Below are 12,829 nucleotides of genomic sequence, written 5' to 3' on the forward strand. Positions count from 1 at the left end.
GGCTAGCTCTGTGGTCGGCATGAAGCTGGACACTCTGGTGACAGTGGCAGAGAAAAGGACATTAAAGAAACTGCTGGACATTATGAACAATGCTGGGCATCCTCTGCACACGGCCATTAACAACCATAAGAGTCTGTTCAGTGACAGGTTGCTTCTCCCCAAGACAAGAACTAACAGACTTAAAAACTCCTTTGTCCCACACGCCATCAAACTGTTTAACTCCTCTCTGGAGGGGAGAGGGAGGGGAGACAGGAGGACAAAGGAGGGGGGAACAACTAAGCTGTAGTGCCTCTTCACCTCACTGTGCAATACGTTTTGTTTATATACAACAGTACAATAGACTTCAATACTTGGAATGCGCAATTCCCTTGTATTCATATTCCTATTTAATCTATTTATCCATTTTGAATACTCTGTGTATATATGTTAGATTTCTGCTCACAGTCTGTAACTTCTATTGGTGCTGTACTATTGGAAACCGAATTTCCCGGAGCAACCCACCCGAGGGATTAATAAAGTTTTATCTAATCTAATCTAATTAAAAAAAAGCTGGGCTAGAACACATTGTGACAAAGTGAAATGTTTTTTTTTAGTGCATCTTCTGCACATTGTAGTTTCAATGTAGTTTTCAGTTCTTCTCTTTTCCTGAGTCTCTTTTCCACGACGTTTTTATAGAGGCTAAGGAAAAGAAGCTAGGAAAAGGAGATAGGAGATGGAACGCACCCCACGTGTGCGCAGTGACCGCACAGCAACGAACCACAGCAGAGAAGGAAGAGGGGGCGGAGCACACTGTGCGCGCAGGAGAGGAGTCGAGCAGAGAGAGCTGCTTTGTCGTGAAACGGGAGTAAAGTAGTGAACTTAGAGGAGAGAAACGAACTAAAGTATCGATCATAAACCACTACCAACGTCCTGATCGATATCTGCATCGATCTGCCCACCCTTGTCTCCTGGATCGTAGCTGAGATCAGCGTGAACCACGTGGGTCTCTGCTCCCTGATCTGTTTCCTGTGGTTGGAAAGAGTTGCAGCTTCATCGCGGAGTTTCTCTCGGTTTGTGGGCTCATCTAAAGGTAAGCACCGAGCTAACTTTACTGTGAGTTCAGTTCATGTTGAGTTTAGCTCCTGAATGAGGTCTTCTGCTGCTCTCCTCGGTGTCTGTTCACAGTTTATTGTGAACACGTTGAGAGAAGAGTGAGAGAGTGTTTGGAGAAAAACACCAACTAACCATTAGCTCAGCATGCTGGGAGAAGTTGGAGCAGAAAAGTCTTTTCATTGTCCCTGCAGCTGTTTTTCTGCCTGCACCAAACCTCTACAGCCTCGTTTGTGTTTACCACGGTCACCACATCCACGGTTTAAAAACGACATCCACGGTTATTTAAAAGGCTGTTTTGTTTCGGTTCTTCTTTGCTGGGATCAGCATATCTGTAATCACGTCGTTGGTGTTTTTCATGCAGTGCTTTATATAATTCAGTCATAACTGTCTGTAGTTATTATATTAATTTCTTTCTCCTACAGTTAAAATAACCACACTACGGACGGATAAGCGTCGGTTCGTCAGCAAAGACAGTAAAACCATCGTGTGGCTCAGCCGACCGCTTATTTATTTTTCATATAACCCTTTCACAATAAAGTTAAAGATCCTGTTGAGACTTTTCAAAATAAACCAAAAATAATGACAATATACAGTATTAAGATAAGATAAGATAAGATAAGATAGAACTTTATTAATCCCTCGGGTGGGTTCCTCTGGGAAATTCGACTTCCAAAAAAAGCACAGCAACGACCAAAGTTACAGTTACAGAACTGTTATATATATATATATATATATATATACACACACACACATACACACACACATATATAAATACAGAGACAAATATAAATAAAATATACGAAGGGGATAAATAGAATAAAAAATAAAAATACAAGTGAATTGCACATTTCAAGTATTGAGTCTATTGCACCGTTGACTATTTACAAAAAGTATTGCACAAGGTATTGTACAGTGAGGTGAAGAGGCACTACAGCTTAGTTGTTCCCCCCTCCTTTGTCCTCCTGTTTCCCCTCCCTCTCCCCTCCAGAGAGGAGTTAAACAGTCTGATGGCGTGTGGGACAAAGGAGTTTTTAAGTCTGTTAGTTCTTGTCTTGGGGAGAAGCAACCTGTCACTGAACAGACTCTTCTGATTGTTTATGGCCGTGTGCAGAGGATGCCCAGCATTGTCCATAATGTCCATCAGTTTCTTTAATGTCCTTTTCTCTGCCACTGTCACCAGAGTGTCCAGCTTCATGCCGACCACAGAGCTAGCCTTCCTGATCAGTTTCTCCAGCCTGGATGAGTCCTTCTTTGCTGTGCTGCTCCCCCAGCACACCACAGCATAGAAAAGTACTCCAGCAACCACCGACTGGTAAAACATCCTCAGGAGCTTCCTGCAGATGTTAAAAGACCTCAGCCTCCTGAGGAAGTACAGTCGGCTTTGGGCTTTTTTATACAGGTGCTCTGTGTTGCATGACCAGTCCAGTTTATTGTCCACCCACAGCCCGAGGTACTTGTACTTGTTGACCACCTCCACCTCCTCCCCCTCTATCTGAACTGGCAGTGGACCTTCTCTGGACCTCCCGAAGTCCACAACCAGTTCCTTAGTCTTTGAGGTGTTGAGTTGCAGGTGGTTTGTGTGACTCCATGCGACAAAGTTCCTCACCAGACTTCTGTACTCCTCTTCCTGATCATCCCAGATACACCCCATGATGGCCGTGTCATCTGCAAACTTCTGAATATGGCATAATTCAGAGTTGTAGCAGAAGTCAGAGGTGTACAGGGTGAAGAGAAGAGGGGACAGCACAGTTCCCTGTGGTGCTCCTGTGCTGCTGACCACTGTGTCAGACGTGATGTCCTTCAGCCTGACGTACTGTGGCCTGTCGGTGAGGTAGTCGGAGATCCAAGCCACCAGGCAGGGGTCCACCTCCATCCTGTTCAGTTTTTCCTGAAGCATACAGGGCCGGATGGTATTAAAGGCACTGGAAAAGTCAAGAAACAGGATCCTGACCGTGCCTTTTCCCCCATCCAGGTGTGAGTGGGCTCTGTGTAGGAGGTACAGGATGGCATCCTCCACTCCGACACCCACCTTGTATGCAAACTGTAGTGGGTCCTGGGCATGTTGTACCTGTGGTCGGAGGAGGTTGAGGAAGAGCCGCTCTAGAGTCTTCATAAGATGTGACGTCAGTGCCACCGGTCGGAAGTCATTCAGCTCATTGGGCCGGTTCTTTTTGGGGACCGGGACGATGCAGGATGTCTTCCATAGGGCGGGCACTCTCCCCAGTCGCAGACTGAGGTTGAAGACTCGTTGTAGCGGCTCCCCAAGTTCAGCAGCACACGCCTTTAGCATCCTAGGACACACCTTGTCTGGGCCTGCTGCCTTTCTGGGGCGAAGCTTCCTCAGTTGCCTCCTGACCTGATCCACTGTGACACTGGGAGATGTTTGGGAGGAGGGGAGGGGGGGAGATGTCTTGCTGCTGAGAGAGGGATTGGAGGAGGGGGGTGTCATGGTGTCAGGAAGGGGGGGAATTTCAGAATATGCATCAAACAAGTTACCTCACATAGAACATGAAGTCCCTGTAAATGACTCTTACACTGTATATATGAGAGGTGAAACATTTGCAGAGATTTGCACAAGATTTTCAGTCACTTTTTTCTAACCTTCTTAGACTCAGAACTAAAGATGTCCAGCTTTGTGTGTCTGTCGAAATACTTTTAATAGAACAAAAGACAGTCAGCATCCAAAGAGGACCGAAAGCAACGATCAGAGTATTTCTCCACCTGCTGTATATGTATCCCTTAAATTTGCAACATCTATAGCTAACAATAATTATGATATTATAGTATTTTCAATTATAGGATCAAATTTGAGCCTCTATTCTCAAGACTTGTGTTTTCTGAGCATTTGTTTTGATTCTTGTGCTTTTAGTTAAGGAAAATTAAAGAGACTAAAATGACACATAATTCTTAGCGTTTTTATTATAATTTATTATCATCTGTCTTCTCAGATGAGAGGTAAAACGTCTTCAAGAAGTCCAGTCGCTTTCTTTCTAAGCTCCTTCGATTACGATGACCTGAATGACTGAGAACCTTCACAGACATTGTTGATTAGCATGACACTAGCATTACATTTTCCATTAGCATTGGTGTGAGCCTTGTATACTGATAAGATACATGGAGAAGAGGAGGACAAAAACAGTGATGCTGTCACATTTTGGGAGAGCTGCATGTGTTTTACTGAATCAGGAAACAGACACACACAGTGCAGTGAGGACTTACATCCAGATTTGGCAGCGCTGAAAGTACGAGAGAGACCTTTGACCCCTTAATAGAGATGCTTAACCAGATGTAAAATAATCAGAAATGTACCCAGTGACTGAGCCGAACAATACTGGTTGGGAGTGTAAAGAATATAAATGAATAAAAAAATGCCTCTCTACACAGGGGAATGGGCTGATACTGTGACTTTGGGAGAAAATGTCACATTTTTACAGCCATACAATTTGAAAATGATCAAAAGTGTACAAGAGAACATGTTTAAGGTTTGCAGGAAACATTTTATTTGAATTCAATTTCAATTATACAGCAACAAGTCACAACAACAGTCACCTCAAGGTGATTTTAATTATGAATCTTTGAATATATGCTGCTACAGCCGTGAATGTGGGAATTCTTGTAATTTCTGGATGTAATAATTTCACATTTCTGAAGACAGCTTTGAGAAAAATACAGGCTTAATAGTTGGTAACAGCTTGGTTATGATACTGTATTAACTAACTTATAATTTATTCCAGCAAATCAAAATTAACCCAAAATGTTCTTTTAAACAACTTTGTCTTTAAGAGTATGGATTGCTGAAATTATGAGGTGCACCTAAAGGCACCATGAATAGCCATAGCATGTCCGTGGTTCCTGTTTGAATTGATAACAGGAAATGGATTAGAGCAATCTGCTGTAGTGTTAGAATTTTAGATAACTTCACTAATGAGCAGCAAGCTCCAATGCATTTATTTAGTTGCAAGGAAGCAATGGCATACACAATATTATCCTGGGAACAGATATGTGTGAGATGCTCTTACAGAAAGAGTTCAGTTACATGGTCTACCTGTACATGATTCTCTCCGTGCTTTGGATAATGGATGGCAGAGGAGTCACAACAAGGCTGGAGGAAAAAGACTGATTCGAGGGACATGAAGACAGAGAGATGCATTCCTTCAGTTTTCTGAAAAGAGTGTTGCCTAGCTTTACTACATTTTTCTGTCATTTCACTCCTGTTTATGCTACACTCCTTTATAATATTTACTCAAGATGCAGTGAATAGTGTTTTTCTGCTAATACATCAGTGTTACTTTAGGGAAGACAACTCCCAGTTTCTAGTTTCTATGCCCCACTCCTTTACGATTTGGGGCAACTGCTTAAAGTCTTTTAGTGTGAACAAGTTGAAAGGCATGAGCAGAGAAACTAATGCACAGGTTCCTTTCCCTTCAAAGGGTAGTCTAGCTCTCAGCTTGCCATCCCTGCATAGCTACCACACATCAACCCTTTCTGTGGTATGGTTAACAAACCAATCCTTGAGGTAAGGGCCAGGGGCTTGGGTCACATCATAGATGATGTTGCACCAGCTGAAGTCCTGCATATCCCAAACTTGAACATGCCTGTAAAAACAGGTGTAATTTTCATGTTAACTTTTAGCATTTGGAGGCAAAGATTTACAGGCCTCACTTGGAGGGTCAGTGAAGTGCTCGTAAACAACTGAAAGCCTGAAGTGGGGGAGTTGTTGGTGGAGTGGAGTCTTCAGGCTTGTGGTTGGTTCACTGTCGGAGTGTTTTCCAGACTGAAACAGAGTCATTAGCTGAAAACAGTTTTTGGACCTGAAAGTCTTTCAAACTGTCTCTGTCCCCACTCTGAAACACTTCCTGCTTTTCCAGCCTCAGCCTGCTTTGGCTTAGCTGTAAACCAGAGCTCGTCATTATTCTAACTCACCCTGGTGTTTGATGCTGTGCAGCTGTCCTCACAGAAGCTGACGTCACAGGTTATCACAGCATCTCTATAATAATTATTAAATCTGGTTCTTGTCATTCTCTTACTGAATAGAGAGAACACGACTCAGTTAATCAAAATATTTATAATTTTTATTTAATTATCTCCCAGAAGAGAGAGACCTGCACAGCCCAAAAAGCCAGTTGCAAAATCTCTAGCATTACAAGCCAAAAATGTCAATCATATAGGTGTTATTTTAGTCCTTTACACGTCACACATAGTTTCAATCAAAAAAAACCTCCTTCTGTGTTACTAGTTCCACTTTTTCTGTCTGGTTTCCTGTATTTTATTAATATGTCTGTGCAGCTCTGCACTAAACTTCCTGTTTTTTAAACTTCCACTAACTTAAGCTTCTGTTGCTAAGGCGACCTGTCACCCTCTGGCCTAGTTCTCTCTCACAGCTGGCCTTGCTTTATAGAGGCCTTTATTATTAACATACATAAAAGAATATAATCAGAAAATAAGCATTAAGAATATATGTTTATTCCGTAACATAATCCAAACTGTTGGTAACAATCCTGAAAACCTGCCAGTCGGTGCAGTCCAGACACACCTGCAGATTCTCCACAGCCTCATCAGTCCACTGCTTCAGTGTCTTTACAAAAGCCTTAGAGAGTTTCAGTTTGTGCCTGTTTGCAGGCATCAAGTAAACCATGACTTAGGTCTGCATTAGGTCTGAGAATCCTATGTATTGTGAGATGATGACCCTCTTACTATCAGCTCACCTTCAGCGTTTTTGCGTTTGTTCGTAACGCAAGAACAAACGTGTGGAAAAAGCGTGAGTCGTTATCACCAGAGATTTTGAGTGAAACCATTTTCAAACCTTGATTCACCCTATCATGTGGTTAGCTGCTGTCCCTATTAAAGAGCAAAGAGCCTTTCTTTCCACTTATTCCATGTAAAGGATGGCTACAATGAGTAAAAACATGGGAGCTAATTGCATATCCCTGTTTCTGTCTGTAGAAACCGTTGTTGTATTTAAAACTCTGGTTTCATCTGGATCAAGTGTAAGTTTGTGGACCTTGTTGGTGAAGTCAGCAGAGTTTTTGATGTGATGGTGTGTGTTCTCCACAAGGGGAGCTAGGATGGTGATGAGGTGCTTGGAAATGTTGTAGGTGGCTGAGTTTATGCTGCTGCCAATCCAATCCTTTGTGTATCTATGGAAGTCCATATATACAGGGTGCAGCATCCACCGGGTAAAGGTGGTGGTATGCAGGGAGCTCAGTGGCTTTTTCCCTTTCAACTTCTTGTAGGCAGCTGATGACTTTCTTTTTGCTTCTGGGGTTTCACCTTGAAGCTTCATAGGTATTGTTGTCACTGAGTGTAGTAATGTTTATTTGCTCTGCTTCTTCTTGTCAGGGATAAAATACATATCTATACTTTTTATGTCCCAGCTGAGTAACAGGAGGAGAAGAGTCTGGTGGAGCAGCAGAGGAACAGTTTCAGCCATTTGGACTCAGCTCAGCCACTACAGAGGAAACAATGACTTCAACACAGGAGGTGAGAAAAATATCTCAGTTACTGTTATTGAAACTGTGTGCACAGCTGGTTGTTTTTTTGTTTTTTGTTTTTTTAAAAGCTCTGTTTGTATCTCTGTCACTGCAGGACCAACATGGAGCGAGAAGTCAGCGCTCCCAGGAGGCCGACAAACCTCACAGAAAAAAGAGAGAGAAAAAATACAGCTGTGAGGAGTGTGGGAAGGATTTTAGCCATCCTAAAAACTTGAAACCCCACCAACTCATCCACAGAGGAATTAAATCGTACAGCTGTGCTGAGTGTGGAAAATCTTTTACCCAGGCTGGACACTTAAAAACACACCAAATCACCCACAGTGGAGTTAAACCGTACATCTGTGACTTATGTGGAAATTCTTTTACTCAGGCTGGAAGTTTAAAAACACACAAATTCATTCACAGTGGAGTTAAACCGTTCAGGTGTGATTTGTGTGGAAAGTCTTTTACCCATCTCGGAAGCTTGAAAACACACCAGCTTATCCACAGTGGCGTTAAAGCGTACAGCTGTGACTTGTGTGGAAAATCTTTTAGCCAACCTGGACACTTAAAAACACACCAACTCATCCACAGTGGAGTTAAAGCACACAGCTGTGACTTGTGTGGTAAAGCTTTTACACGCAGTAGCCACTTAAGAAGCCATCAAGTTACCCACTCTGGAATCAAGCCGTACAGCTGCGACATTTGTGGAAAAAATTTTGCCCAGCCAGGGCACCGAAATATACACGTACGGATTCACACCAAAAATGATTTTTGCTTCTGTGATCAGTGTGGCAAACTGTTTGTGACACACAAAGACTTACAGCAGCACATGTTTACCCACACTGAGGAGAGACCTTATAAATGTGACCTATGTGTAAAGGCTTTTAAAGAGCCACGTTCCCTAAGAGTCCACCAACAGATTCACATCAGAAAGAAACTCTACAAGTGCAGTTACTGTGAGGTATGTATTTATATTTCTTTCTTTTTACAGTTGCAGTTATTTTGAAGTACAATGTGCATTTAGTTTAATTTCGAAACGAAATGAGACATGAAAACTCAGTGAATTCTGACACAAATCTCCTGAAACTTTACTGATGTTGGAAAAAAGTAAAGTTTTAAACCTTGTCTCATTTCTATGTATCTAACATTCAAAGTCCAATGGATCCATTAGAGAGTACCTTGGGGTTATTATCTTGTGGCATGCAGAGTAGAGCATCCAGGGGTTTAACATCCAATCTTCCCATTAAGTAGATTTCCAACGAATTAAGAGACATTTTCGCCCAGTAAGCTGAGTGTTATAATGTAAACAGTAAAATGTAATTGGACACTGGCAAAGATGCTCTTTATTTCAGGCAATGTTCAGGATAAAAATGTTAAAGGAATTCTCTGACTTACACTGTCTTTATTTAGAAGCAGAGCGACACAGATGGATCCAGTTCTCAACCCTGTCGTCAATGTGGTGGTGGGAAAGTGTGTCGTTGCGTTGTTTGTGCATAACATTTCAAACATCAAGAGAGCCTAAAACCACATCAGTGTAGACACACTGGGTACAAAATGAACTACTTCAACGAATGTGGAAGAGGCTTCCCCACATCAAGTCAATTAATAAAAAAGCAATTAACCATAAAGCACTATCTCCTTCACACTGGTATTCAAAAGCACCTTTGTGACCATTGTCAGTCATCCTTCATTACTGCACGTGACCTTAAAGTGCATAAATGAGTCCACACGAGAGAAACCATACAAGTGCAGACACTCTGACAGAAGCCTCCTACATCGGCTCATTGTAAACGTCATGAGATTACACACATTGAAGGGAACCTGCTAAGGAAGAATTTCATGGCTCTGAGTACCGTTTGGTTTTTTGTGATGTATATGAACAATAAACTTCCTGAATCTTGAATGTAGAGTCCATCAGAACACAGAATTATATTTCAAATATATTTACGACTTAATTTAAACAGAATGTGGGAGAGGCTTCCCCAAACCAAGTGAATTAAAAAAACATGATCTGATCTCAAGTGGGGTTAAAAATCGCCTCTGTTCTCTGGGCTTTACTTTCATGTAATACCAGTTTGTACCAGAAGATGGAGCAGTGAGTTAGTGTAACCTCTTATTCACAGTGGCAACAAAGTAGTGATGGGAATTCCGGCTCTTTTTAGAGAACTGGCTCTTTTGGCTCAGCTCACTAAAAAGATTGCCAGCTTACCGGCTCCCAACTGGCTCTTCAGGTTGTTTTGTTGCTTTAATTAATTTATCATTAACAATGATATAACATTATGTACAAAAGGAATTACTAATGTTTAAAATAAAACGTGGTTTTATTTATATATGTTTATATAGAAATATATATGGTGGCCTCTAGAGACAAAGCACGTACAAACTCCAAAACACATGTCTAGCATTAACTGAACTTCCAAAACAGAGCTACCTAGATCACTTAAATTACACAATTGAAAGCATATGTGTATTGTTTGTATATTTATACACAAGCACTCTTATATATTCAAATAATTATGATTAAAAATGTTCACCTGTTACTACCACACACCAAATTAGGTCATTGGTACACCCTGGCTTGTGTAGCCACTAGGTAACAAAAGCTCAACACTGCGCCTAGCATCCTGGAGCACTTCTGTTTGGAGTTTGTACGTGCTTTGTCTCTAGGGGCCACTGTAAATATGCTTTTATTTATTCACTCCACATAAAATGTAATAAAATACAAAAAACAACTATTTACATTTCAACTTTTAACTATTTAAATTTTCAACCTTTTCCATTTAAACACATTTAAAGTGAAACAACACAAAACACTGCAAACCACAATACAATTAAATATAAATTAAAATATGCAAAAGAAAAGAAGATGCACATTTTCTGTCATATACGCCTGCATGAATAAACTTTCTGAATCCTTTATCATCCGCAACTGTAAATAGTTGATTTGATAATTACTATACCTTTCTAATGTGACGTTGTTGTCCCTGGCTCACTTTCTCTCTGGCTGTATCCCAATTCAGGTTCTGCAGCCTTAACCTACGCAGCCTTAACGGTCCACAAGGGCCGCGTACTCAAAGACCACTAAGACCGGAAGTGCGAGGCTTGTGAAATGGGACGGTCTAGCCTCCGTCGTGCTGCCCAGGTTGCCTAGCAACAGCTGGAAACGTTTCATACAGCTTTATTTGACAGAAATGAAGAAGAACATATTTTGTTCATTTGTTTATTTGTTGCTACAAGAGCTTTGTGTGATTTGAGGAGTATCTGAGGCTGAGACCACGGAACTGCAAAACATGATTGTTGGGCTTCATTTCTGTACTGAACAGTCATTTTAAGATTAGCTATTAAATAACAATTAGCTCATGTTGTTCATGAGACTAAAGTCAGTGTAAATATAATATGACCAATATTATAGTTAATCATTATTAGTTATTACAGCAGTGAACTTGAACTATCAAATCACTTTTATTGTCACAACACATGTGCAGGTACACTGGTACAGCACATGTGAGTGAAATTCATGTGAGTGAACTCTGTGTCAAATACTGAGCTTCAGTAAAGATTCAAGTTGCAGTTATTTATAGTTCCCATCACCTTAGATGTATAGATGTGTTATATATAAGAGACAAATATTGTTCGTTTAATATGTTGGTATTATTACATTTGGCTCAATGCTTACATATATGTGTAAAAAGCAAATGTACGAGCTGTGATAACTGTGTCTGATAGAATGAAGAGTAGACTGATATATGAAATATTCCTTTATTGGGTGAGAAAATCAGACCATGTCATAACTGCTGTAAGTCACACAGAATAGATATCAGAGCCTTAAACAGGCTGACGTCTGTTAAATGGGTCAAACTGGGCAGAAAGTCTACAAACACATAACATCCTTATAGAATATGATGTAACACTATAGATCAACTTAGCTCATTCAGGTTATATTCAGGTTTCTGAACATTAAACTTGTTTCTGCCTTTCATAGTGTGTAACTTGAAGGCCCTGAGTACTTTCTCCCACACTGGAAACACTGGGATGATCACATTATTTGAACATTACCTAATAAGACTGATTCAGCACAGACAGTCATGTTAAACTTTCCTAGCAGTCCTTCACAAACAGGGAACAGTCTGTCTATTCTCTCCATCTGTCAGCTGCTGCTGGCTCTTCCTCCTCCTCTTCCTCACACACTGCTGAGTTTGTCCTGGTGGATCATCAGGGCTGCAAAGCCTCACAGATGATGTGCAGCAGTGGGTCCCTCATTCTGTCCTCACTCTGGACACTTGCAGTCGTCACACATGGACATCAAATGTGTGATAAGCTGCAGGATTCAAACACAAGTGTAACTTATAAACACACGTTCATACTTTTATTCCACAATCAGAGAGAAAGAAACAGAGAGAGTGCAGGACAGACAGACAGGTGACAGTCTCAGGTGTACACACTGCTACACAACAGCACCAGAGAAGCAGGATTTAGTGTTTGTGTTATTACGAAACAAGAAGAGTTCCAGATGGTGCAGTGGACACATGTGTGACTGCTGTGATTAAAGCATCTTTCTTTCAGCTTAACGAGTGAACCGTCAGCTCGTTCAAACACACGTTAAAGTCCATTTGGCTCGACACCACCGAACAGAGGCAGCAATATAACACAGCTAACATTAACAATGCAGTGAATCCTGCTTGTGCAGTGATATTCAGGACTGCAAACCGAGCAGCATCACTGACTTTCAGCTTGTTGTGTTTGTGGATATATGACTGACTTTAATTATCCATAAAATCATCACATTCTCTGTAAGATTAAGGTCAGCTATTGAACGGCGTATATTTTAAAGTAAAGGCTTTAAAACCAAGTTAGTACAAACATCACTAATGTCACATAACTTTGCCGACATGTGGCCAACAGGAATGTTTTAATGTTCTTCATTATTAAACATTCGCGCATAAATAAGTTACATAATATTCAGTACTTACTTTTAAAAGTTTACTCTTCGGCCGCTCCTCTTGCACCGTTTTTTTTTGGCAAAATTATCCACACCCACCTCCGCGCTATGAAGTCTGGGATATGTTGGGCCACGAAGTCTACACCGCCACATCCTTAAAATTCAGGGAAATGAAGGACGCATTTGAGGCCGCATTTCGAGCAGCCTTTGAATTGGGACAGCCTTGGTCGCGTCGCTGTGACGTAATCGGCCTTAAAATGCGGCCTTTAAGGCTGCAGACCCTGAATTGGGATACGGCCTCTCTCTCCCTCCCGCTCTGTTCCTG

The 12,829-nt window shown here is 41.3% G+C and overlaps 1 protein-coding gene across 3 annotated transcripts; it reads left to right on the forward strand.

The window, feature by feature from the left end:
• Positions 1-7,214: 7,214 nt before the first annotated feature.
• Positions 7,215-11,005, forward strand: LOC146662738 (uncharacterized). Of its 3 annotated transcripts, none has more exons than XM_085419402.1 (3): positions 7,215-7,572; positions 7,678-8,526; positions 8,979-10,341. In XM_085419402.1, the coding sequence occupies exons 1-3, from the start codon at positions 7,555-7,557 to the stop codon at positions 9,060-9,062; spliced, it is 951 nt and encodes a 316-aa protein (XP_085275528.1). In that variant the 5' UTR covers positions 7,215-7,554; the 3' UTR covers positions 9,063-10,341. The 3 variants fall into 3 exon arrangements, with proteins under 3 accessions (XP_085275528.1, XP_085275529.1, XP_085275527.1); XM_085419403.1 differs by lacking the exon at positions 8,979-10,341 and adding an exon at positions 10,586-11,005 and having other exon boundaries at positions 7,217-7,572; XM_085419401.1 differs by having other exon boundaries at positions 7,220-7,572; positions 8,976-10,341.
• The last annotated feature ends 1,824 nt before the right edge of the window (positions 11,006-12,829 follow it).

Source organism: Rhamphochromis longiceps, linkage group LG9 (genome assembly GCF_057381845.1).
Source record: "Rhamphochromis longiceps isolate RC_006_pf linkage group LG9, R_longiceps_female_GT1.1, whole genome shotgun sequence".
NCBI lineage: Eukaryota > Metazoa > Chordata > Actinopteri > Cichliformes > Cichlidae > Rhamphochromis > Rhamphochromis longiceps.